This window comes from Myotis yumanensis, unplaced genomic scaffold (genome assembly GCF_028538775.1).
Source record: "Myotis yumanensis isolate MYYU_CA2020_CCGP unplaced genomic scaffold, mMyoYum1.0.hap1 SCAF_10, whole genome shotgun sequence".
Lineage (NCBI taxonomy): Eukaryota > Metazoa > Chordata > Mammalia > Chiroptera > Vespertilionidae > Myotis > Myotis yumanensis.
In genome coordinates, this window is record NW_027223761.1 from 19365520 (window position 1) to 19392818 (window position 27299).

General features: G+C 41.6%; 2 protein-coding genes across 7 annotated transcripts in view; one reads left to right on the forward strand and one right to left on the reverse strand.

Moving 5' to 3' along the window:
* Positions 1-433: 433 nt before the first annotated feature.
* BTBD18 (BTB domain containing 18) lies at positions 434-7384 on the reverse strand. The gene is made up of 2 exons (XM_070426570.1): positions 7261-7384; positions 434-2451 (listed from the first exon to the last, which is right to left on the reverse strand). The coding sequence occupies exons 1-2, from the start codon at positions 7382-7384 to the stop codon at positions 434-436; spliced, it is 2142 nt and encodes a 713-aa protein (XP_070282671.1).
* An 8006-nt stretch (positions 7385-15390) lies between these two features.
* Positions 15391-27299, forward strand: part of CTNND1 (catenin delta 1) — a 46984-nt gene continuing 35075 nt past the window's right edge. For all 6 annotated transcript variants that reach the window (XM_070428053.1, XM_070428056.1, XM_070428055.1 and 3 more), the window contains exon 1: positions 15391-15622. The gene's annotated coding sequence lies outside the window, so the exon portion shown is untranslated. The remainder of the gene's footprint in view (positions 15623-27299) is intronic.

Below are 27299 nucleotides of genomic sequence, written 5' to 3' on the forward strand. Positions count from 1 at the left end.
TATACACTTTTGTGTCCCACTGCAGCATCGCTTCATACCTTCTGGAACATTTTCTCTGACAACTACTGCAGAGGATGTACTTAATTTTTCCTTAATTCTCTTATGTGTCATAACCTGGAAGACCTGGCCTTGGCTGTTACCTATGAACCACTAGAGTTGGAGACCTCATAGTTTATTATTCTACTTATTTGTAACTGGGAAGTAGAGTAAAAGGAACGAAGAAGGTTTAAGTTCATAATTTTCTACCCATGGTACTAAATTTCTGCCCAGCTCCCAAAACCTGGGGAGGGGAAAGCATGGCCTAAGGAGAGCAAGGGGAATGCCTGCCTCTCGTGCTGAGAGGGCAGACATGTGCTAGCTTCTCTGCCAATACCACTTTTGCTAGCCAACATTTCCCATCCTCCCAGTGCCCCTAAACTGCCTTCCCTATCCACTAGGTTAGTATATCTACCTCTGTTTCTGACTCTGAGGAAGGGTCTGGCCATATGGAGGGAATACAGGTAGGTACTAGCTTCCCCTCTGCTATCCAGTCTACCACATCAATCTCTTCCTCTTCAGAGCTGGCAGAAGGTAGGTCTAACAGCTCAGAGTTGCTAAGTACCTCCTTGCCTGGTTCTGGGGCAGGGTATAACACCTCTTCCATAGTTAGGGATACTTCCAGCCCTGTCTCTACCCAGTTAGAACAGGGAGGTAAGAGGTCCCCATAGGACCTTTGGGGAAGGTCAAGGGAGTCAATGTGAAGAAGTTTGTCCCCCTGACCATCCAGTGGCATGGAACTGGTAATTTCTTGGTCTTGATTCCAAGAGTGTCCTACAGAAAGCATCTCCCCTTCACTAATCTTAGAGGGCATGACAAGGGGGCTAAAGGGTTCAATTGGCTCTTTGTTCTCACCCACAGGTTCCTTTTCTAATCCAGTTAGCTCTCTGGGCCAGAGTTCCATGCCTGGTAAATACCATCCTTCCCCTTCGATCCAATTCTTCCCTGTTTCTGTCAAGTGATAACTAGGGGTCCTGCAGCCCTCAGCTTCAGGACTCTCCAGAGATACTGTAGGTGGCTCAATGTCTGAGCCACATAGCATGAAGTCCAGGATCTCCTCCAGCTCACTGGTGGCAGCAACACTTGTGATTCGGTACTCCTCGGCTTCACAGGGCTGTTCTAGCAGGGCTGTGTCAAATGCATATGGCTCTGTGCAGTCAATATCAAATCCAGGTTCCTTCCCTACCAGCTCTGGACTGGATCCAAACTCAGACTTCACTACTGGGTGGTCTGGGGAGCGGCTAGCAGAGAGCAGAATGTCTTGTAGCTTACAGGACACAGGGGAATCCTGACACAGGTCTATTCTAGTAGATGACATTTCCTGCTGGTTAACTGAGGATGGCTGAATTCCTGGAGGCTCTTCTGAGTCTCCAGGTTCTGGGACATGAGGGCTATCTTTAGAGGTTTTGAGGGGAGGTTCTTGTACCACTTCCCAGCAGGTACCATTAACAGTCTTCCTAAGCTTCACTCTCCCAACCTGCCCCTCTTCTGCAGAGTCTAAGTTAGGTGCCCTGACTTCAGGGCTCCATTTCTTACTCCCACCCATTTTTCCAAGACCAGATGGGCTTGAGGTGCTTTGTAGAGGACTAGCTCTCCCTGGTGTGTGCTTGTCCTCTAGCACTTCTTTCTTTATACTCTTTTGTCGCCAAAGACGCCGGCCAGGGGTTGCTGGCACTGAGCTGGATCCACTTAAAATGCTGGAAGGCTTGGATGTACAGACATCAGGTGATGGCTTTGAACGACTCAGCCTGATCTTTCTGGGCAATAGTCGCTTATCCACAGAGGGGTACAAGCTGGGTGGGGAAAGCTCTGTAGGACCAAGGGCAGGGTCACTCTTATTTTCTTTAGATCCCTGACTGTGGCTTGATGGCGAAGAGCTTTCTTCTTCCGGAACTGGGCAGGCTCTGGCCTTCCTCTTGAGCAGAAGAGTGCCAGATAAGTTCCCTGCATTCTGTTGGTTGCTCTTGTCCTGGGGCCCTTCATCCTTCCCTGACAACTTCAATCTCACTGCCCCAAGAGGACAAAGAGTCTGGGTAACAGGCAGTGGAGTAGGGCAGTGGCTGGATGCCACCACCCTGGCAGAGATTGGTGCAGCACTTGGAGGTTGTAAGCACTCCCGGTTCAGTCTTCGGCCCTGAGGGGCCTTTACTAACTTCCCACCTTCTAGCTGAAGGGATTCTAGCTCAGATATGCAGAGCTGACGGGCAGCAGAAAGCACATCTTGGGCTTCTTCCAGAGATACTTCCATTTCTGAGGTATACAGGAAGTCCACCAGCTTCCTAAGTGTTGTGATCTTCAGGCCCCCCAGCTCCAGCACCACCTTACAACCCTGAGCTGGCCTCTCCTGCTCCAGGCGCTTTGTGAAGAAGGGGCTGCAGGCAGACAGGATACAGCAATGGGCTGGGACTACCTCACCTGGAGGGAAACCCAAACACTTGGTTATCTCACGCAGGCTGGCATGTTCATGAGCTAAGCACAGATACTACTACTGAAATGTGTTGCCCCTTCTCTCAGTTTCCCTCCATGGAAGTTCAAGGTGCCTTCCTGGAATCTTGAGCTATTACTTAGCTAACTAAAAATCTAGTTTGGACATTACTTTTTTCAAAAAGCCTTCCCCCTCTCTAACCCATGTGTGGGTTTGGTGCTCCTGAACACAGAGATGTATTCTGCAGCTATCATAGATAGCACTTAGCAATCTGTATTGTCCACCTTCACAATGTAAGGACCGGCTGTCTTACTGCAGTATACCCAATGCTTGACAGAGTAGATCAAATACTTGCTGAATAAATTTTTGTGACTCACACAAATGTAAAAAATTATAGAAGCTGCTTGTGGTCTAATAGAAAGGGCATGACCTTTGGATATGTACACTCAGAGCTCAATTCTCTCCTGAGCTCTATCTACTGCCTAATAGGCAGTGGTCTGTCCTGAGCCACCTTCTCACTTTATGGGCACTTCCTGGGCAATCTCAGTCTCTCCAATGGCTTCAAATACCAAAGGCTTGCCAATGACACCACCAAAACTGTTTATTTCAAAATAAAGTATCACATTCATCCAGTTGTTCAAACCTGAGCACTAGACGTTACCTTTCATTCTTCCTTTTCCCCTACCTACTGCATTTAATCAATTTTTTAAAAATATATTTTTATTGATTTCAGAGAGGAAGGGAGAGAGATAGAAACATCAATGATGAGAATCATTGATCGGCTGCTTCCTGCACACTCCTTACTGGGGATCTAGCCCGCAACCCGGGCATGTGCCCTTGATTGGAATCGAACCTGGACCCTTCATTCCACAGGTCAATTCTCTATCCACGGAGCCACACCAACTAGAGCTAAGCATTAATTTTTTTAAAGCAAATCGTTTTTGAGTCATTATATGCCAAGTATTATTCTAAGGGTTTTACCAGTATTCATTTCATCTTCACCAGACCCCTATGAAGTAGCTTTGTTATTACAGATGAGTAAATTTTGGCATAGTTAAATAATGTGCCCACAATTATATGGTTAGTAAGTAGCAAAAAAAAGATTTGTACTGGGGGGTGGGGAATGGGGCTGATTACAGAATCTATACTCTTAACTGCAAGAAGTTTTATTTATTTATTTATTTATTTAAAATTACTTTTAAAAAAAAATATATTTTATTGATTTTTTACAGAGATGAAGGGAGAGAGATAGTTAGAAACATCGATGAGAGAGAAACATCGATCAGCTGCCTCCTGCACATCTCCCACTGGGGATGTGCCCGCAACCCAGGTACATGCCCTTGACTGGAATCGAACCTGGGACCCTTCAGTCCGCAGGCCGACGCTCTATCCACTGAGCCAAACCGGTTTTGGCAACTGCAGGAAGTTTTAAAAATTCTTTTTAATAGCTCAAAAGCCAGAAATTTCTCTCTACTCAATATCTTAGTTCAGGCCACTATCCCCTCTCTTCTGGATTACAAAACAGTCTCCTATCTGGGCCCATGAGGAATCCAATAATTCTTACACAGCTTGAGTGCTGTTTCTAAAAGGTATCTGATCATGACCTTAAAACCTATAAATGCAGCCCTGGCCGGTTTGGCTCAGTGGATAGAGCGTCAGCCTTCCGACTGAAGGGTCCCGGGTTCGATTCCAGTCAAGGGCATGTACCTTGCTGGCGGGCACATCCCCAGTGGGGGGTGTGCAGGAGGCAGCTGATGGATGTTTCTCTCTCATCGATGTTTCTAACTCTCTATCCCTTTCCCTCTCCCTTCCTCTGTGAAAAATCAATAAAATATATTAAAAAACAAAACAGCCCTGACGGGTTTGGCTCAGTGGATAAAGCATTGGCCTGGGGACTGAAGGGTCCCGGGTTCGATTCCGGTCAAGGGCATGTACCTTGGTTGAGGGCATATCCCCAGTGGGGGGTGTGCAGGAGGCAGCTGATCAATGTTTCTCTCTCATCAATGTTTCTGGCTCTCTATCCCTCTCCCTTCCTCTCTGTAGAAAATCAATAAAATATATTTAAAAAAATAAAAAACAAAACAAAAAAACACACCTATAAATGCAATTCCCAATGTTCTGAGGAGAAGACCTACTTCCTTTGTATAACACTTCAGACCTCACATGGCTGCTGCTAATTTCTCTAGTAATATTTCTGATCACTTCCTGTAGTCTGCACTCTAGCTATAAGGAGCCACTCACAAATCACTGGTCGCATCTCTAACTCTGTATATTCTGTTCTTTTTGCCTGGGGAAAACCTTTCCTCACTTCCTCCTACTTCTGTTTGTCCGTCAGACCTCACTATAAGGGGTTACTTCTAAGAAAATCTCCCTAATCCCTATTCCCCAAACTCCTCAGGCCTGTAAAGGATGCTTCTATATCAGCCAATAGTTACCCCAATATGTTATCAAACTACACAGTTACCCTAACTCACTCCCATGGGAACACCTGTCCCTCCGGCCTCTACCCAAATACACTGGTTATTTGAGTGTCTTCCCTTATATGATTTCCTTTCGAGGAAGGACTTTTATCTTTACATATACTGTATGCCCATGCCAGTATAGTGCACTAGCATTCAATAGGTAACTGATACTTTTTTGTTTATTCTGAATTAAGGAATGAATCCCAACTCTGCACTTACTAAGAGAACAAACAGGCAAGTCACTTCATTCTCTGGGCCTCAATTCATTAACCTTATATATAACATTATTTATTTCACAAGGCTGTTATAAGAGACATACACTGTAGAATATATACTGTGTAAACTGTAGAGTGCTATACAATATTGGTTGTCAAAATCCTTTTTTATAAATGAAACTGAGCTCCAGAGAAATGAAGTTACTTGCCCATTTGTCACTTAGTTACTAAGTAAAAAGCTAGAATGTAAACTGACTCCTACTATTAGGCCTTTCCCAGGCTCAACTCATGCTGATTTTACATTTCAAATGTAAAGGGAAGAGGTGGAAATAAGGTATATATACAGGGGTGACCAAAAGCTGGTTTACAATTGTGAGTATGCCAAACACAGCTTAGTTTTGTATCATTTATTAGAGTCCCGGTGCATGGATTTGTGCACGGGGGGAAATGGGGGACCCTCAGCCTGGCCTGTGCCCTTTTGCAATCCGGGACCCCTCAGGGGATGTAGCAGTGTGCCAAGTGGCAGGCGGCCAGGAAGGAGCCCAAGCCAGGGCTGGGCACCACTCTCACTCATGCTGGCCTGCTGCACCTGCTTGCTGATTAGTAGCACTGCCTCTGAGTCGGGAGAGGCTCCTGCCACTACAGCTGCTCTCACCAGCTGTGAGCCTGGTTTCTGGCTGAGTGGTGCTCCCCCTATGGGAGCACACTGACCACCAGGGGGCAGCTCCTGCATTTCTCCCTGGTGATCAGTGCCTGTCGTAGCGACTGGTCAACCGGTCATTCCAGTAGTTTGGTCATAACGGTCGTTTAGGCTTTTATATGTATATATATAGATTCTTGTGTTATATATTTTTCTATATGAACAACTGTAAACCTACTTTTGCCTACCTCTGTATTTTAGGTCAAACAACAAAACCAACAATTTGAAGATAAGAATAAAAAAAGCAACAGGCTGGCAAGAAAAAGGGAAAATATGTAATAGTATCATCTAATATATTAAAAGCACTTTTCTAAGTGCTTTACATGTTAACTAAATATTCACAACCATCCCATTATATTATTCAAGTTTTATAGAATTTCTACACTTAAAGAAACTTTACAGTTAATTATTATTATTATTTTTTGGTTAATCCTCACCTGAGGGTATTTTTCCATTGATCTTTCAGAGAGAGTGGAAGGGAAGGAAAGACAGACAGAAACACATTGATTGGTTGCCTCCTGCATGTGGGCCAGGGAGGAGCCTGCAACGGAGGTACGTGCCCTTGACCAGAATTGAACCTGGGACCCTTTGATCTGCAGGCTGATGCTCTATCCACTCAAACTGGCTAGGGCTAATTTCATTTTTCAGAGAAAAATGTCTCATTTTCACTCTTGCAAATATAACTGTCCTAGAAAACAAACAGCTCTTTACCAAATAGCTTACAGTGCTCAAAGGCAAGAACACTTTTTTTCCCCCTGGTCTTGTCCTCCTCTCCCTGGTTCTAAAGTCTTTTTTATCTTATTCTATGGTGAGTTTTCAATTGAGTCCTCACTACAGTAAGTTCTCAATGTCATTGATAGGTTTTTAGAAACTGCAACTTTAAGCGAAATGACTATAAAGAAACTAATTTTACCATAGGCTAGTGATGTAAACAAGAGTTAAGTTTCTAAGCATATTTCTGGTCACAAAAATGTCACCAAGCTATTAAATAAGGAACAACCAAAACACTTACAGTATTAAACATTGTAATAAATGTGAGGTATATGTACAGTTAACAACGATTAGTAAAAGCAAGTCAGATAATTATTTTCCAACCTGCTTATTCTACTTTAGGGTTGTAGGTGGCCAAAGCCTATAAGGCAGCTCAAGGCAGGAACCAACCCTGGACAAACACCCTTCCCTTATAGGGTGCACTCACATACTCTTATACCCACTCAGACTGGGACGACTCAGATATGCTAATTCACCTAACATACACATCTTTGGGATGTGGAAGGAAACTAGTACCCGGGCATTGGAAGAAAGTGCAAAATCCACACCCACAGTGGCCCTATCTGGGAATCAATATTATTTTCCTCATTGATGTAATAAAGCAACATTGAACAAAACAATGTTATTTGAGGACCTGCTGCAGTCTCTTACCTTCGGCCTGCAGAAGGACATCACAGAATACCCCACTCTGTTGCTGGTGATACAGCTGTAGAAAAGCCAACCGGAGGAACCTGGAATTTCTGTATATGATTTTGGGACTGGCAGGAGAACACATTTTGGTCTATTAATAAAACTAGGTTTTCACAGATCAGATTCCTGTGGATAAAAGAACATACATTTCAGAACTATGTTTATACCTTTTTCTGTCTTTGAAATGGCAGGAAAATTTGAAAGTTGAGGATCCATAATTGTGCCAAGGTATTTCAAGAAAGACTATCATTGTTGTTTCATGAGGGAGATACAAGATAAGTCTCAATTTGAATCTCAGGTAAATAACCTAACTTCTTTGAGTCTCACTTTTCTCATCTATGAAATGGAAATGATAACAGTAGTTACCTCTTAGGGTTGTTTTAAAGATTAAATGAGTCAATGCAGGTAAAATAGTACTGTGAGTGCCTGGCACATAATAACTATCACCCGCAAAATGGTAGCTATTTTCCTTGAACTTTTCTCATTCACAGTACCTATAGTTCTGACTACTCATATTCTTCCTGAGCACCACACTCCAGAGTTACATGAGTATAATCCTCAATTTAACATTTAAGAAATAATATGAATATAAAATTCTCTAAGTGTATACATCTTTTTCTGAGCTCATTCTACCACACTAACCAGCAGAGGGTGCACTGTAAAGAAAAGCCGCCGGAGTTGGGAACATCGGGCACAGAAATTAGGACATTACCTAATGGTTCAGATGTTCTTGACTAAAGCGAGCTGGATTCCATTTGGCAAAGAATCTGGCCTTCAGGTGTGTCGTTTGTCAGTCCGGTTGCTTACCTGGCTAACAATGGACAAGGATAATTAAGCATTCTACCCCAACCAAAACAAACTGGATACTCTGACTTCAGGCTAACTACATTTCCAGCTTTTTGCCCCGAACCCCTTACACTTACTGCACAGCTGGTGTTCCTCTCCTGGCATGCAGTTTTCTGTCAGGTGGCACTGATAATACGAAGAGTTAACATCAAACTATCAGGAAAGAAAAAAGTGAAAAAGTAAATTAAGAAAGGATAGGTTCAATACCGATCCAGCCGGAGGTGCGGATGGAGGAGGCTGGCAGCTGTTGCAAGGGCCCACAGTGAGGCCCTGGGGAAGCTTCCCAACCCGCCTGCTCCCGCCAGCCCCCAGCCCCACCTGCAGTAGGAGTTGCCCCTGCTGTCCTCTCTGTGCTTGCTTCCTCCCAATGTCCAGCCTTGCCACCGGAAGGTTATCCAAGAAAGCAGCACAAGTGGGTGAGTCGCCTGAGGTTCCTCTCTCCGTCAGTCCGTCCGGAACCAAGGGAATCGGAGTTGGCGAAAGAAGCAGGGTTACAGGGAAGGCCCTGCAAAGTGGGCGCCCTCACGCTCTGGGCTCTGGGCGCCCTGGCCCAACTCCTTTGACGAGAGACTCCTCAGCGCAGAGGTTTCTGGGAATGGAGTGTGGGGATCCCGGAGGCCGGAATTCAGGGTTCACCCTCACCGCCAGCTATGGCCGCGCGGGCTTTGCAGCCTCCGTCTCTCCGGCGTCCTCTTCCTGCGGGGCACCCTCATGCACTGGGAGGTGGTGACTGTGAGAACCTGTGGCCACGCGCGCCTGGCACCACGCACCTCGCGCCGCTGCCCTCGCGCACATGCGTCGTGGGGCCGACGTCCGCCCTCCTCCCCAGCTCTCTCGTTTAGTCTGCCGGGATACATCATCCCCATTGGCCGAAGGTTTCTGGGACAGCCAATCACAGGAGGAGGAGCACGTTGGCGGGAGGCTAAGTCTCGAGGTACTTGAGAGCTGGGAGAAGAAGGTCCGCGCGAGAAGAGAAGTGGGGTCGGAGGAATTCTGATGGTAGCCGGCTTCTCCCTCAGCGCTGAGCGAACACCCCGAAAACAGGGTCTGGACTCTCCAATTGGGCAGGCCCCGGAACACTTGAAGGAGACTTCCGGCGTCTCCTAGAAGAGGTTGCAAATGGCGGCGGCCTGTTAAGATCGCTCCAGACTTAATGGAGGAAATAGTCCCGGCGATGGCTCGCCTCACGTGTCGTCCCGTAATCTCTCATCCAGACATCACCTAAGGCCAGGAACAAGGTTACTGGGCTACTTTCTGAATTCAAATTTTTCCCAGATTCCACTCCAGCTCCAAATCTTGGCAAACTGCTGACTAGAGAGGGTTGCAGAACTTCCCGTCAGGAGTGGTCTGCGGTGTGCTTTCAGAGATGGTTTGTTTAGAACACTTCCTGACTGGAAACAGCTGTTTTCAGGGATGATACGAAAAATTAAATGATCTCAAGTTTATAAACATTTAGCGAGAATGCCAACCCACGTTGTCAATCTGGACAGTGGGTCCTTGCCCTGTGTGTGCTAGGCCCGATTCCTAGCTTCGGTTAGATGTCACCGGATGCCCAGCGCTGTATGAAAGTGGATGAACCCAAAGCCATTGATGACAAAGTGAGATGAATTAAAACGGAGCAGTCCCTGCCGAGGCCAACTGGAGGCAGAAAAGGAAGTCGCCTAAGAGAAGGGGACAAGACGTGGAGGGGTGAGTAGTAAGTACAGTACGCTCAAATATGCCTTGATTGATATCTAATACTTTCTCAAAAAAGGATTTGAGGTAGTTGAACTATTGGGGAGAGGGGGTGGTTGAGTATTTCCAAGTCAGGTAATATTTTCCCTAGTTTGAGGCTTCTGCTCTTTTTTTAAAAAAAAAAAAATATTTTATTGATTTTTTACAGAAGGGAAGGGAGAGGGATAGAGAGCTAGAAACTTCGATCAGCTGCCTCCTGCACACCCCCCCACTGGTTACGTGCCCCGTGCGCGCAACCAAGGTACATGCCCTTTGCTGGAATCGAACCTGGGACCCTTCAGTCTGCAGGCCGAGGTTCTATCCACTGAGTCAAACGGTCAGGGCACGGCTTCTGCTCTTAAGATAGAAAAAGAAGGAGAACAGGAGACATTTTTGGTTGCAGTTGTCAGTTGTCCTATTTTGAAGAGGAAACAATTCTTGAAAGGACATAAAACTTAATAGAAGGGCCCTAGCCGGTTTGGCTCAGTGGATAGAGTGTCGGCCTGCGGACTGAATGGTCCCAGGCCTTGGTTGCGGGCACATCCCCAGTAGGGGGTGTGCAGGAGGCAGCTAATCGATGTTTCTCTCTCATCCGATGTTTTTGACTCTCTATCCCTCTCCCTCTCTGTAGAAGATCAATAAAATACATTTTAAAAAAAACTTAATAGAAGAATAGATTTTAGATCAGCATGCAGATACATAAAAAAGAAAGCAAGCCAAAAAAAAAAAAAAAAGAGGAAACAGACAGAAGTCAGAACAATATTTGTTAATGGCATCTGTTCGTGTGGAATCAGGATGGGATTAAGCAGTGGAATACTAGTACAGTTTTAGGTGATTCTATGGAGTTCTATAACAAAACTGTAAATATTCTACCCCCTCATGAGTACAGTATCCTATTATCAGGATTAGTAGAGAGACTCACTTCTTGATGTTTTAAAAATCCAATACCATTATAGTTAAATTATATATTAGTAGAATTTTTAAAGGGAATGTTAAATGGCCATCCTACCTAGAGCTTCAAAAATGACAAACTTTGGATGGTAATGTGTAGCCACCAGAAGGTAGAAAGGGGTAAAAATATTTTGTTTTCCTCTGTACAGGTAGCCAGTGTTTTTTTTTGGAATTGATTTTTTTCTTCTCGGCATTTATAGTTTTAGTCTATTTTATTTTTTTAAATATATTTTTACTGAATGTAGAGAGGAAGGGATAGAAACATTAATGATGAGAGAGAATCATCAGTCAGCTGCCTTCTGCATGCCCCCTACTGGGGATCAAGCCAGCAACCTGGGCATGTGCCCCAACTGGGAATTGAACCAGGACTTCTTCCACTGGGCCACACTGGCTGGGTTATTTTTAGTCTATTTTATTTTATTTTTAATTTTTAAAAATATGTTTTTATTAATTTCAGAGAGGAAGGGAGAGGGAGAGGGAGAGAGAGATAGAAATATCAATGATGAGAGAGAATCATTGATTGGCTGCCTCTTGCATGCCCCTGGGGATCGAGCCCACAACCTATGCATGTGCCCTTGACCAGAATGGAACCTGGGACTCTTCAGTCTGCAGGCCAACGCTCTATCCACTGAGCCAAACCAGCTAGGGTATTTTAGTCTGTTTTAGAAGTAGAGTCATTACAGCATAGCACTCTAGCATAGCATGCTGCACCGTATATGAAGAATTTTTAAAAATTGTATATTTTTATTGATTTCAGGGAGGAAGGGAGAGAGAAATAGAAGCATCAATGATGAGAATCACTGATCGGCTGCCTCCTGCACACCCCAGGAGGATTGAGCCCACAACCCAGGCATGTGTTCTTGACCTGAATTAAACCCGGGACCTTTCAGTCTGCAGGCCGACGTTCTATCCACAGAGCCAAACAAACTAGGGCTGCACCATATAAGAATTTTAATATTTATTTTTATTTTATTTATTTAAAAATTTCTTTATTGATTAAGGTATTACATATGTGTCCTTACCCCCCCATTGCCCCCCCACCCCCTTTAATATTTATTTTTAAAATACAATTCTATTTCCCAGTTCTTCTCTAATCTTTCACCATTTAATGTTATCTTGTGTTGTTTTTTTAAAATATATTTTATTGGTTTTTACAGAGAGGAAGGGAGAGGGATAGAGAGTTAGAAACATCGATGAGAGAGAAACATGGATCAGCTGCCTCCTGCACACTCCCTACTGGGGATGTGCCCGCAACCAAGGTACATGCCCTTGACCGGAATCGAACCTGGGACCCTTGAGTCCGCAGACCGACGCTCTATCCACTGAGCCAAACCAATTAGGGCTATCTTGTGTTTCTTTATGTGTTAAGTAAGTGGTGACAGTTATGGGTGGGAAAGTTAAACTGGGAGAGTTATAAAACTGACCACTGAATGTAATATTCCATGCCTACAGAAAAAAAAGAAAGAAAGAAGGGGGAAAAACACAAACAAAAAACAACACTATCTCTAAACATATCCTCAAATCCATTGACTTCTCTCCATTTTTACTGCTACCACTGTAGTGAACTGCTTATCACCATCACTTGACCTTCAAACTAATTTCCTTGCTTTCACTTTTGTTCCCTTTTTAATCCATTTGTCACATAGATAACCTGAACTTTTAAAAAATGTGAGTTAGAACTTACATTCTGCTGTTTAAAACCCTCACAGGCTTTCCCCTAGAATAAAATCAAAACTACTTTCTCTAACCTATAGGAACCCTTCATGTTCTGATTCCTGCTTACCCCTCCCTCCTCATTTGCAACAACTCTGCTGGATCCAGTGTGTTTCAACCCCACACTTTATTTATTTTTTATTTTTTTAAAATATATTTTATTGATTTTTTACAGAGAGGAAGGGAGAGGGATAGAGAGTTAGAAATATCGATGAGAGAGAAACATCAATCAGCTGCCTCCTGCACATCTCCTACTGGGGATGTGTCCACAACCCAGGTACATGCCCTTGACCGGAATCGAACCTGGGACCTTTCAGTCCTCAGGCCGATGCTCTACCCACCGAGCCAAACCGGTTTCGGCAACCCCACACTTTAAAGCTTTGGCATTAGTAGTTATCATTGCTCATATCTTCTCATGGTTGGCTGCTTCTTACCATTCAGATTTCAACTTAAATGTCACCTCATGCAGGAGGCAGCCAATTGATGTGCTTCTCTCATATTGATATTTCTCTCTGTCTTTTCCTCACTCTTCCACTCTCTCTAAAAATCAATGTAAAAATATCCTTGGGGGAGGATTTAAAACAAAAAAAAAAAAGTAAAAAAATAAAACAGACCACAAGTTGCCTGGCTCGTTTTGCTCAGTGGTTGAACATTGACCCATGACTGTTCGATTCCTGGTTGGGTCACATGCCTGGGTTTTGAGCTTGATCCCCAGTAGGGGGCATGCAGGAAGCAGCAGATCTATGATTCTCTCTCTTCCTCTCTTTGAAATCAATAAAAATATTTAAAACAGACCAAAAGTCATTCTCATCAGACTCTGAAATCTCTGTATAATCTTCCATCTGGCACCTTACTTATTAATCTTTCTCCCCCCCGCTAGAATATAAGCTTACTGAGAGCAGGAAATGTGTCTATCTCATTATTCTTGACATTTACTGGCTCACAGTAGGTGCTTAAAATAATTAGAACTAGTCTTTTTATTTTTTATAAATTGAGTGTAAACAGTTTTTCCTTAGCGCATATTAATCCTTGAGACGCTTTATTTGAAGATAGCTGTTTCAGATTACTTTAAATTGTAATAACTTTTTCACCATTGACTTATCTTTTAAAATGTTTTATATATAATTATATATATATTTTAAAAAAATATTTTTATTGATTTCAGAGAGGAAGAGAGAGGGAGAGAGATAGAAACATCAATTATGGGAGAAAATCATTGATTGGCTGCCTCCTGCAAGTCCCTCTTTGAGGATAGAGCCTATAACCTGGGCATGTGCCCTGACCAGGAATTGAACTGTGACCTTCTGGCTCATAGTTCGACGCTCAACCACTGAGCCACACCAGCTGGGCTATATTTTGAATATAATCTACAAATACATTAATGTTAAATGATTTGTCCAGGATTACATAAGTAGTAAGCCAAGAGACTTTATTCACTCATTCATCTGTTGCTATAAGGCTAAGCTCTTGGGATATACCAGTACTAGAAAGACACTGTTCATGCCTTCTTGGAACTTATCTTCTGGTGGGAGAAGACAGGAAAACACATGCGCGCACGCGCACACACACACACACACACACACACACACACGAAAAGGGAAGGCAAAGCACTTGCAAGTTGTTAGTGGTGGTGTGAGGGAAACAAGACCAACCCATTTCTAGAAAATAATACAATATTTAGAATATGGTTCTGATCTAGGAACCCATGAAATCAACAAACATTTCTGTGCTGATTGTTTTCCTTTGGCAATTACCTTTGGCTTTTGAACTTGCTGTGGAGGAGCAGGAATAGATGGAAAGTAGAGTTAGAAGATGTGATAAGGTAATAGGAGATGAATCTTAGATAATGAGAGCTAAAGTCTGTTCGTTCTAGTTTGTTTAAAGCCCATCAAACAAGTGCTGTGATGCCTGTTTGGTCTTCTAGCACTTCTCAGGCATTCTTTTGGACACTTTAGACCAAATATGAGGGTCTATGGGACTATAGATCAAACATGTGGTGAATAATGGTTAACAACATATTAAGATAACTCAGAAAAAGAATACCTGTATAATCCTTTTTACTTTCTAGGATAAGTGTAATAGGAGAATGTATGAGCTAGAAGCTTGAAATTCACAAAGAAAGCTAATTTTCTTGATGTGAGACTTTTCCTTACACATGCTGTTATCTTCTGTAAATATATTGCTTGTTTATTGGATTCCATTTATTCTGTCCCTCAAACCCACATTATTTTAATTTGGGGACAAATGGGAAGACAGTGATTTTCCTCAACAATCCAGTGGATTCAGCTTCCTTCTAGTTGAAAGTGTAGACATTAAGAATTGTTTAAGTCCAGGCATTTATTTTTTTCTAATTAGCTCTAATGCAGTTAAACCAAAATAATGAATCTGCGAGTTTACCTCAGATATCCTCTATCATCCCAATCACCATATAATAGTTCTATTTTTAGGATTTCTCTCTCCCTTGCTTCCTTTGGGAAAATGCTTTGGGGTAGAAAGCAACAAATCAAATAGCAGCAGGCAAATAAAATCAGCTCTTTTTCCTCACCCAGAAAGGAAGGGAGAGAGAGCAAGAGCCCCACCCTCAAAGAGAACCGACTCTCTTAGGCATGCCCTTCTATAAAGCTCTGTTCCTTTGGGCCCCCAGAGCCCTGCGGTAACTCCTCCGATATTATACGGTTTCCACTTTAAATATAAATATATATATAAAACTTCCCCATCTCTCTCCTCCTCTCTTTCCTTTTTTTTTTTAATTTCCTATAATGAAGTTTCCTATTGGATAAAATCTGCTCCCTGATTTATGCCTGGCTCCTATTGGAAGTTCTCAGGGACTGACATCACTTAGGAAAGCGAGGGGGTAGGGCTGCCAGATCAGTTTGTCACCACCCAGGCTCCCTAGCCTTTGGCTGGGTGCAACTTCCATTTTAGGTGTTGGATCTGAGGGAAAAAAAAGAGGGAGAGAAAGAAGACCAGGAAAGATCCTGAAAGGAGGAAGAGGTGGCGAAAAAAATCAACTACCTTGCTGGATTTGTCTTTCTCAACACATTGACGAAGCCTTGGGTTTCTTTCTTAAAGGACTGGTTTACAGAAGTCCACATTTGAGGTGTGTGCCTTTTAAAAAAATGTGTATTCAGACGGGTAAAGGAGGATAACCCAAATCGAATTTTTGCCTTACGGTAACCAGAGGGGATTTAAAAACGAGAGATTCTGCTGTGCTGACGGGTAACTTTTAAGCAATTATTAATTTTTCTTCTTACTTACTTTGGGGAATTTTATTATATTTTTAAAAGGTAAAATATTCAAGAATCAGAAACAAACTTCTAGGTCTCTCTAATAGAGATGAATAGATTCAGAGGGGGTGAGAGCAACTCCAAAAGTTTACATTTTGGTGTGTTCTTTGATTTTATATATATTTTTGGATTAAGCTTACAAACTTGTGTTTTCAGAGACCAAACCAAATGTTGGGTTTCTTTTTTTTTTTTTTTTTGGCATTTTGCGTGTGAGTTGGGAAAGGAATTTGTCTGGGTCGGAAGCTGGTTATACATATGCTACTTCATGTGTTTCAAAACTTTTCTTTCCCTTTTATCATTAGATTTGTGGAAGTGGAATGTTGCTGGGGGCTTTGCAGCTTAAACGGTGGTGTTTTTCTCCCACAGAGAGTTTGAACGGCCCAGATCGGTTTCAGCCCAGCTATTCCTGGGTGGATCCCTCTTTTACTTTCCAGGTGTGGTGGGTGGGAGCCTCATTCTTCTGCTAGACGTTGCCTCCCTGCTTTGCCTTATAAAAGAAAACAGATGGGTCCATGTTAACTGAATTGTAATCCCCTTTTCTTCTAAAACTACTTTTGATGGCAAAGATTTGTGGAGGTGTTGTATTTTCAGTCTGTAAATACGATAGCATTTGGTGTATGTGCTGAAAGGGATTAGGAAATCTTAATCATGCTTTTTTTTTTGTTCACCTGAGTAAAGTGGCAACACACCTGAAAATATTTTCAGCTTTATGCTCTCTTAAATGGCCATGGATTAAATAAGGTTAGGCTAAGAGAAAACACTTATGTTGTACATACAAACTTTAGTGTTTAGAATGGATTTGAGAAAGAACAAGGGGAATTCTTATTTTAAACCAAACTGAAAGTTCTTTTTTGGAGGTAAGTTTTTATTTTCTGTGAAATCAGAAATCTGTAAGAGCTAAAGGCCCATGACTGTGCTTTCAAATCTTATATTTAATCTTAAGATTTGTTTGTTTTTGCAGATATGTTCTTGTAAAAAATACTGATTCTAGATAATTATATAGCCAACTCATCAGTAGCTGAAAACTGAGTGTTCTCTTCCTTCTCCCGTTGAAAATGCGAATCAGTCTGAAAATTATAGCTGGATTAAGTGCTGCCCTAATTGTAACAAGATGGGCCTTAATATGTAAGCTGCTCATTAGCTTTAAACTGATATGTCTATAACCTCTGATTTTTGTGCCCCCGCCCCCTCATTCTTTTTAGACTATAGTACTTCCTTGTATTTCTTTTCTAGAACTGAGAGTATTTTTTGCAAGATGATTTCATCCTTATGAGGTTGTGGCTTCATAGGGAACAACTTTGTTCCTCCTTTTAATATAATCTGCAAGGGCTACAGTAAGATTTTTCATGTCTGGATCTCATAATTATAGCAAGTGCAGTTAAAAAGAAAGAAAAAAGACAATGTCTATAATCTGTTGGGCTCTAGTTCTTATCTGATATTTTCCAATTTCTCTTTCAAATGTTCTCTGTTTTTGACTTCCGCCTAGGGAGGTTTCTTGGTGGATCTTTGAAGGGTTGGTCATATTGCTGCCAGAGTGTCGGTTTCCTACTCAACCTTTAGGGGGAGGGAGGAGGGAATCTGAAGGAGTACAAAGGCAGTTTGAAAATAGGTTCTGGATGACTGAATGGTGGTGATTTGGGTCCAGCTTTAAATACTGGGCTTTGTGTGGTTGCAGTGAGCATCCTAGTTAACTGTCGTCCAGGACTATTTCCACGAACTGAGGCATTGTTTTAACTGGTATGTACTATAGAGCCTTTTGGATGATAAAATGGAAGATTGTCTTTTACCTCACCTCTACTGGTTCTTTCAGGAAATATAATAAGGGGTACGAATAAGTAAATCTTTAGATTTTTGTTTTGCTCATCATTTTGGTTTTGGGATGAAAAATGACAAGTAAGTATGAGTTATGCAGATTTTTCTTTCCTTGTTTGACTCCCATGTACTGTTGGTTTCTTTGTTATATGACGAAGATATAATCTGTGTTCCAGGTGAGGGTTTCTTGTGGGTGGTTAGAATTGTAGTGCCTTTCTTAGGGTTTCAATTATGGAGAGTCAGAGTGGCTAGAACATGTTCTCTCAGCTATTACAAGAATTGGGACTATTGGAAATCTTAATAAAAAAAAAAAGCTCCCAGTAATTGCAATTTATCCTTAAGTTTATGAGGTAGTTGCTCTCTAGGGATGGGTGCAAATAAATTAAGCATAGATCACTATTCAATTGGAATAAAAAATCATTAGCTCTGTATAATTTATTGCTTTCTATTTTGGTATCTGATGGCCCCCTTATTAAATGCCAGCCCCTCTCCCTCTCTTGTTTTTTTCTCGTGGTGCTAAGCATTTTGCATAAACTATTTACTTAATTTCCCACAACAACTGTTTTTGTTTTCTTAAAGGATTTGAGCCTCAGAGAAGCTGAGGTTTGCTGGAAATTTCACTGCCTGTTAGTGGCCAAGACCAGGATTAAACCCTGGCCTGACTACCTACCAAGTCCACAGACTTAACCACTAATGCACTGCCATTCTCCAGAGAGAATAGAAAAAAGAGCCAAAACTAAAATCAGCCTTTGCTAAAGGAAAGGGTGTTTAATCTTGCAGAGGGTCAGTCCTCACTTAGATTTCTTACCTCCTCCCTATTGGAATAACATATGTAAAAAATCCACTTTCCATAAAGCAATGGAGAAGTGGGTATGCTATTATGGCTATTATTTCAATCTTTAGAACAGGGATCTTTCCATATGCACACCATTGCTGTCCTTTCTTAAACTTACTGGAAATGCCTCAAAGTTCATTGATTATCAATGAAATGTCTTCCAGAGAATTTTCAGGCATGTGGTTTGGAATGATACTGCCAATTTGCAGGACAGAGGCTTATAGCGGGTAGTTCAAATGTTATCACACTGTATTAAAATTGTCTATTTACTTTTGTCTTTCCTTCTAGAGTATGAGCTGCTTGAATGTAGGTATTATCTTATCACTGAGGTATTCAGTAAGCCTTGTTTAAATAAGGATCTTGATGGAATGAGTGAGGGACCTCTGTGAGGAAGGCTGAAAGGAAGTTGAGATAGGAAGCAATACCACCTAGATTAATAAAATTGAAATGTAATTTTGAAACTTTTACTCTAATCTGTAGTTTCAATTTCAACCTTTGAGTCATCTCCCACATTCCATTTTTTAAGTAAAGTTTCTTTAAATATTGGAGATTTAAAATTTAAATTTTTCTTTAATTCTGTTTCTTTCCTGGGAAAGCAGTCCAAAGAATATATAAAGAAGTAGGGTCGCCCTGGCCAGTTTTGCTCAGTGGATAAGGTGTTGGCCTGTGGACTGAAGGGTCCTGGGCTAGGTTCTGATCAAGGGCACATGCCTGGGTTGTGGGCTTGGTCCCCAGTAGGGGGCGTGCAGAAGGCATCTGATCAGTGATTCTCTCTCATCATTGATGTTTCTATCTCTCTCTGTTTCCCTTCCTCTCTGAAATCAATAAAAATAATACATTAAAAAAAACAGTAAGGGTCTTCATCAGTTCATTTCATAATGTAGACAGCTGTTAACTTCAATCATTGAAATCTTAATGTAGCCATTTCTAGGGGAGAGGAACTGGCTACCTTAAACATATTAGGCCAGCATGAGGGGAATATTGCTTTCAGCCGTGTCAGAAGTGAGTGGTTTTTATACTTGTTGATAAGAACATAAAAAGATTGGGATGATAATTTGAACATTAGTGTTTCAACGGAATTGTGTTTGGATATCACTGTATTGTTGGTCACTGCTTCCACCATGAAACTTCAGGAGATTTTGTTCACAAAGAGTATTGGGAAGTTTATGATTTTAAGAACCCAAATTTTCATGTATAATTTAGAATAATAGTAACAAGAAACTTGCCTAAAGGAATGAATTGTAGGTAATCAGTGGGTGATTTCATGTTCTCTCCTCTCACAAAAGGGGTTAAATGCCATGAGAAGCTGAAGTAGGGTTACTCTGCCCAATGCAGCTGCCTTCAAGGTTTCTAATAGAGAGCATTGAGATAGTCTGGCAGGGAGATTGTAAGGAGGGGAAAACAACTGTCCAGGTTAGAACTAAGCTAGGGGAAATAAGGGCATGGATTTATTTGTATTTAGTTATGTTGTATAATGTATTTTTGGAAATACTTTTTCTCCCTAATTCTACTTAGAATTGTATATTGTTGATTATTAAATATTAAGCATTGAGAACATGGCCCACATTTACTATTCCGGTTTAGGGACAGTGGTCCCCATTTTTAGGGCCACTTCTCCAGTGAGTCCTTCAGTCTGACTCGAATAGTGTGGGCAATTTAGATCAGGCATGGAGTGGGGATATTATAAGGATCCAGAGTTTTCTTTATTTTAAAGCTGCCTTTAAACAGGTAATTTGGGCATTACTTTCACAAAACATGTCCCATTATACGATGATAAAAGTAAATTTTTAACTTTATTTTATTTTATTTTTTTAAAAATATATTTTATTGATTTTTTACAGGGAGGAAGGGAGAGGGATAGAGAGTTAGAAACATCGATGAGAGAGAAACATCGATCAGCTGCCTCCTGCACACCTCCCATTGGGGATGTGCCCGCAACCAAGGTACATGCCCTTGACCGGAATCGAACCTGGGACCTTTTAGTCCACAGGCCGACGCTCTATCCACTGAGCCAAACCGGTCAGGGCAATTTTTAACTTTTAATTTTGAAAAAATTTCAAACTTAAAGTTGCAAGAATAGCACAATAATTCCTATATACCTTCTTTCATTTAGACACCATTGTTAACATTTGCCACAGATGCTTTATTTTTCTCTATTTTTTGGTCAATATGCTAACCAAACAGGAACTTTCCAATCTGAGAGTTCCATAAATATGGAGAGGCAAGGCAGCATAGCATAGTAGGTAGAAGCATGGATGCTGGAGCCAGACTGCCAGGGTTTAAATGTTGCTCTGCCACTTACTGGCCATGTAATATTGGGAAAGTTGTTTAATTGCTCTATGCCTTGGTCTCTTTGTCTGTAAAATGAGGACAATATTAACCATAGCATAGGAGTGTTGTGACCATCAGATGATTTAATATATTTCAAATTCATAGAACAGTTCCCAGCTCATGTTAATATCTTGTAAGTGCTTGCTATTAGAATGGATGCTTTAAATGAACTCAAACATAATTTGTCTGTTGGAATAAATGCCCTTTAAGGTCTCTTAAAACCTGAGACTTTGTGGTAGATGTAGATGCTTATATTAGAGAATAAATGGACTTCCTGGATGGATAAGCTAACTTTTTTTAATGGGAAAAAGTATCTTTAGTAATAGGCAAGTTTGGGAGTGGTGTGGATGTGGTTGTTCAAAATAAGCGTGCTGTGGGGATGGATGGATAACTTTTAATGAAGTAAAGTGAGGTGTGAGTGGGGAAAGAAAAACAGGTGGCAAACCTTGAATATCTTGCAGTAATTTCTTCAAAGACTTGGATGCTTTAGTAAAAAAAAAAAAAAGGAAAAGCAATACAAGTGTCTCTTATCATTTTGTATCTGTAAGAGACAGAACTCCAGCATCCTAGGGTAAACTTTAATTTTGGCAGAGAATGGATTGAAAAAGCTTAGTTTGGGTTTATTACTCGTGACTTTGAATCAGATTCTTTACCTTGAAGTCTCACTTGTTCAACTAGGATTTTCAAGGATAACATTGCATTATGAGTGGTTGTACAGGAAACAGTTACATAGAAATGAAGGCAGGCTTTTACTATCCCTTTTCTTGAAATAAACCTCCCTCTTGTATGTTTAAGAAACATTCTCTATTTCAATCCTTATTTATGGACATTAATAAAACTGAGACATGTAGCAATTTTGAGTTCATCAATGCTTCCTGTGAGAAGTGTGCTTCTTTTTAAAAAAAAATTTTTTTTTATTGATTTCAGAGAGGAAGGGAGAGGGAGAGAGAGATAGAAACATCAATGATGAGAGAGAATCATTGATCAGTTGCCTCCTGCACGCCACCTACCGGGGATTTAGTCCACAACCTGGGCATGTGTCCTGACTGGGAATTGAACCGTGACCTCCAGGTTCATAGGTCGACACTCAGTTACTGAGCCATGCCAGCTGAGCAAGAAGTGTGCTTGTTAAGAAAGAGGTCTACTCATATATGGAACTTGAGGCCCGGTGCACAAAATTTGTGCATGGGGGCGGGGTGTCCCTCAGTCTGGCCTGCATCCTCTCACAATCTGGGGCCCCTTGGGTAGGGTCCCTAGGCCTGGCTGGCGATCAGGGCCATCTATGCGATGCTGCGCCCCCCCCCCCCCGCCACTGGTTGCCTCCCTCTTCTGGTGACAGGAGTAGGGTGCGATTACTTGGCTGACCTCAGCCTCCCTCTGCAGGGCGATCGATCACGGGGCCCCCAGATCGTTTGCACCGCAGAGGAAGGCCCCCCCACCTGGCTGGGGCTCCACTACCGGTTGCCATGCAGAGGGTGGCCAGGGCCTCTCTCTTTGGGGCGATCAATCATGGAGCACCCCCATCGATCACTCTGTAGAGGGTGGCCTGGGCCTCCCTCTGCGGGGTGATCGTGGGGCAATGGCGGGACCCCCCTGACCAATCACATGGCACACGCCTTGGCTGGCCTGGCACCAGTGCGTGTCATAGTGTGGTCATCCGGAAGGTTGTTCTGCTGTTCGGTTGTTCAGTCAATTTGCATATTATACCTTTATTATTATAGATCATCAAACTGTGGCCTGTGGAAAATATATGTATTAGATGCAGCCATGTTTGGAAACTTCTAGGTTTCTTCCAGCCTACAGTTTTCCTTCCTTTCCTTCATATTAAGTAACCCATAAAACTAGTGTTCTGAATAGTATTTAAACTAATTTCTATTGGTATTCATAGCTTTCTGTCAAACTCCCCCACTCAGCTCTGCACATTTTTTAACCAATGGCTGATTTTCCTAGTTTTCTCCTTTTTGTTTGCTTTCCTGTTCTCTGGTGTCTCCCTTTCCCTGCCCTATTTATTTTCCCTTTAGGTTGTTGGACTTTATGGCTGTTGCTTTGCCTCACTAACAATATGGAAAAAGTTTCTGATTCTTATTATAAATAAATTGTACTCATGTGCTAAAGGTACAAATATTAGGCTACTGCTTCTGGTTTATTTTAATTAGATCTAGATTAGGATTAATTGTTGTCATCCAAGAAGATCTCTTTTAGTAAGAGATCAAAAATTCAGATTAGTTTTTATCTTTTCGATTTTCGATCTCATCCACATTTGCTAGTTAATTACTCATTTTGGTTAATTTGACAGTAGAGCAAATGAAATTTACTTTTACCAGAGTAAATGTCAGGTTTGTGTGTGCTTCCCATGTTGTTCTATATTGGAATACAGTAGCACATTTAGAGTTTTTTGTGGAGTAAAAAGATTTTTGTTTTAGGGAGCTTGTATTTTAAGAAACTAAAATATATTCTGATGGTTGTGGACATAGGACATTGTTATAGAAACTAGGTCAACTTTTCAGTACCTTTATCAAAGCACCTACAGTTCATTGCAAGTGAAATAAATCTCATTGAAATAAAGTAGCTGGTGTATATTCAGCACACTTTTAAAATAGAGTAGTCTATTTTAAAGGAGAAGTTGGTGCCAATCTGATTTCTTTCCACCGTTTCTTTGTTGGAATGGGAGTTCTATAACCCCTCTGCTGTTCTGTTCTCCATTGACTACTTTGTTAAATCAGGGCAGAGTTGGCTATTTGAATGTCTACTTTCCTGAAGGTCAGCCAAATCTGCAGGTGAAGCTACAGGAGACCCCAATTGATGGGCCTAAGATAACAATGAGAAAAAAAGGTTATAGCACAAAAATGAAGCAAAGTTGATTTCTTTTTTTTTTAATTTAGCTGTTTGTTTTCATTAAAAAAGTAAAACATTCTTCATTCAAAGGAAATTTGAGAATTTGCTATATGCTGAACTAAACAGTAAGTATACTTACCAAATACTCACAGAACTTAGAGTTGAAAGAGACAGATAAATAAGCAACAAATACATATTATGTTATTGAGAAAAAATAAAGTAGAATATGTAGGGTGCTGAATAAGTGCAAGGAGGGATGTGAGGTTTTTTTAGTGTGGTCAGGGAAGGCCTCACTTAAAGGTATGTTTGAGAGAGATCTAGATGTAATTAGGGTGGAGTCATGTAGATAAGAGTAGCAAGTACAAAGGCCCTGAGGCTTGTTTTTACCAGCCAGCAAGAGAGATGGGAGAACTGGACCTATACAGAGAGGCACCATTGGAGTGTGTTGAGGGGGAAGGAGAGGGTAATATAGGACCTCATCATGCACTGTACAGTACAAAGAAAGTTGTCTTCTCACTTCAGATCTCGTAGACAATAGCTGTTAACCTTTGTGTATTTGTAAGGAGTTTAGGCAACATTTGACTTAACTGCCATCTTTGTCCCATTGCAGAAGTTCATGTGAGTATAGTCAGCAAATAATTTGCAGAGTAGCAGATTTTGCATAGGTTGATGACCCTTGTCTAGGAGAATAATAGTAGGGCAATGACTTAGAATAAGCCTGTCTGTATTTGGGAAGTGAGATCAAAATTTTCTTCCCTAGAGAAATATATTTCTCCACCTTCTTACCTCCATAGTCAATTTTCTGTGAACAGGAGAAGTAGTAACCTAAATCCGGTACAGTTCCCTTTTGAGTACATTTGTTGGTTTGGTTTTTGTGCTTTTGACCAAATATTTGCCTGCCCTACTTACCTCTTTTCCTTTGCTTATTTGACCAAAAAACTCTAGGTTTGCCAAAGTCTAATCATTGGGATTTAATGACTTTCAGGGACCGTTTTATAGGTTACCATATACCATATCCATATTTCTGTCTTGCACATTGGGGTAGATGATCATTCCTGATAACTAACTGTATGTCTTTCCCCCCTTTCCATATGTATGTTTAAGCAATAAAGGTTATTAAAGCATATACTGAATTACTTGGCCTGGTATACTTTGGTAAGATGGAGGAAGCACCAATTAGTGATGTTCTGTGGTAACCCCATATGGGAAAGTAAAAGGATTTCTGATTACCAGAGTACTTGTGTCTTGAATCATCCATTCTTACTTTCCCTCTGTAGATTTCTGGTTTAGCTAGTCTGTCCCTCAGTGAAGGAAGTCTCTGCCTCCCTCTCTCTCTTGTTTGGAGTTTAGCTTGACCTTATTTAACGTCTGTTCTTCCTTTAATTATACCTATCTAGTTGTCATCTGTTACTTAATATCATCCTTGGGAGATGACCTCAATCATGAAACTTTTTCCCCCCTTCTATTTCTTTTTCCTATAGTCAGGTAACTGTATCATCTTGCATAGGAAATATTCTAGGCAATTAGAGATTCCCCCAAATATTTTTACAAATACATTTTTATGGATTTTGAGAGAGAGTGAAAGGGAGAGGGAAAGAGAGATAGAAACATCAACTGCCTGGATTGAGTCCACAACTCAGGGATGTGCCCTGACCCCCTGACTGGGAATAGAACTGGTGACTTCTTGGTTCATGGGTCAGCACTCAACCACTGATCCACATTGTCTGGGCTCCCCCAAATTTTGAAGTTGCTTTAAAGTAACTGCTTGATATGTATTATGTCTACATTTGTAGATGTTGTTAGTTGTCTTGAAAGAATCTTATTCAATGCCATTCTTCTTTCCTAAATCTTTAGTGACACAGACTACCTTGTGGGAAATATTTCTCTTTATGGTTTTTCTAAAAATGTTTTGCCACTCACTTAATCTTACTCAAACCAGAAGTTAAAATGACTTGCTTGGATAAGTGTCAGGGGTAACACTTGAATCCAGAGATTTTGATTATTTCTATTACTAGAGGCCTGGTGCACAAATTCTTGCATGGGTGGGGTCTGGCCGGCCTGCCCCTATGGGGGCCCATCGGGCCAGGCTGGCAGGTGGGAAAGGCCGTGGGTGGTTGGCCGGCTGGCCCGTCCCCGATTGAGGTGTTGGGGGCTGATCGGGGGCTGGGCTGGCCAGGGGGTCGGGGGGAGGGCAATCAGGGCCCAGATCAGGTGGGTTGGCTGCTGCAGTGCGCATCATAGCCACCGGTTGTTCTGGTCATTCTGGTCGTTCCACCATTCTGGTTGCTGGGCTTTTATATATATATAGATATTGTCAAAAGGCTAGAATTATCTAGGATCTTAAATGCTAGATTTAGGACATTTGGATTTCTTTTGAGGTGGAATATTGAACTGATCCAATCTTTCAAAAAGTGGCACAGTTCTTTGTTCCTTGGAGGAAAGTTAAACTAAGACATTTTAAAATTATTCTTTTTGCCCAATCTGCAGTGTAAATAGGGATATCCTCCAGGGTAGCAACTCAGAATTCCAAAGGTAGACAGTTCTTTCTAGGTTCTGAGTCTAGAATATAGGATTTAAGATTGTGTTATTCCATCTATCCTTATATTTAAATCCATGCTTTCAGGTTTGAGGACCACAAAACCTAAACATTTGAGTTAAGCAACATATCTATGTGATTTCTCAGGTGAGTGGTCATTAATTAGTATGAGAAGTAGAGAAGAATAGCTCATGGTAGTGGACATGGTGAGCAGGTGGCTAATCTCAAGTTTTCTACCAGCTATCCTATACTGTTTTAGAATTACAGATGTCACCACCTGATTTGCGGGTTATGCCAGCACTCTTGGACTTGCCTGTTAGGGGAAGGGAAACTTTAAGATAATCTTCATTTCCCCTCTCCATTTTGAAATTGTGGAACAAGTCAGGAGAGGATGTTAACATTGAAACTCAACTGGACAATTTGTTTAAAATTTGACAGGAAGGGCCAATGTTACTTCCTGTCTGTAAAGGAAGTTCTGGCTTCCTTCCCTTCCTCCTTGGCTAACTCTGGTCAACTTAGAATGTGGGTGTGGAGGGGCTGATCAAGTTAATACTTTTAACTGGCTACTCATGCCTTGAGAAATTGGGTTACCATTAATGTTCAAGTGTGGAAACAATGTTCTCTCCATTCTTTCCTTACTTGAAACACGGAAAAGAGTGCTATGTGGGCTCCTATCTCCTTGTCCTTATGTGGGAGCCCTGTACTAGGGTTGGCTGTTGCAGTCCAGGAAGCCTTCCAATCTCCTAAGTATTATTTTACATTCAACCTTATATTGCCCTTGTATTTTCTGACATTTGAAAATAGATCAAGGAGTTGTAGAGGAAAAACTGAAATCCATTTGACACTGAGGGATAGGTTGTGGAAAGGAGAACATAATTAGGCAGAGGGGAGGGGATGTCAAAGGTTTCTTATTTTTACAGTGAGCCAAGGATGCATTCCTTCTTAGTGGGGCCAGTTGGCACTCTTCCTGCTATTTTAGTCCAGGCTTCTCCTTCCTACTGGCCTGTCAATTGTATTAAGTGTTTGATGTGAGTTTGAACTGTGGTCTCTGGAGTTGGGGGGAGGGAGAGTGGTGGAAACAGCTGGTGCCTTCATCAAGCTATCTCAATTATGCTTCTTTTAAGAGTGGGGATGGTGGGGG

Excerpts from the sequence above, each read along its gene's own strand:
- BTBD18 (XM_070426570.1), bottom strand. The coding sequence starts at position 7,384 with ATGTGTTCTCCTGCCAGTCCCAAAATCATATACAGAAATTCCAGGTTC. Across the intron at positions 2,452-7,260 it reads TGTCCTTCTGCAGGCCGAAG|GTGAGGTAGTCCCAGCCCAT; the intron begins GTAAGAGACTGC and ends GTTTCCCTCCAG.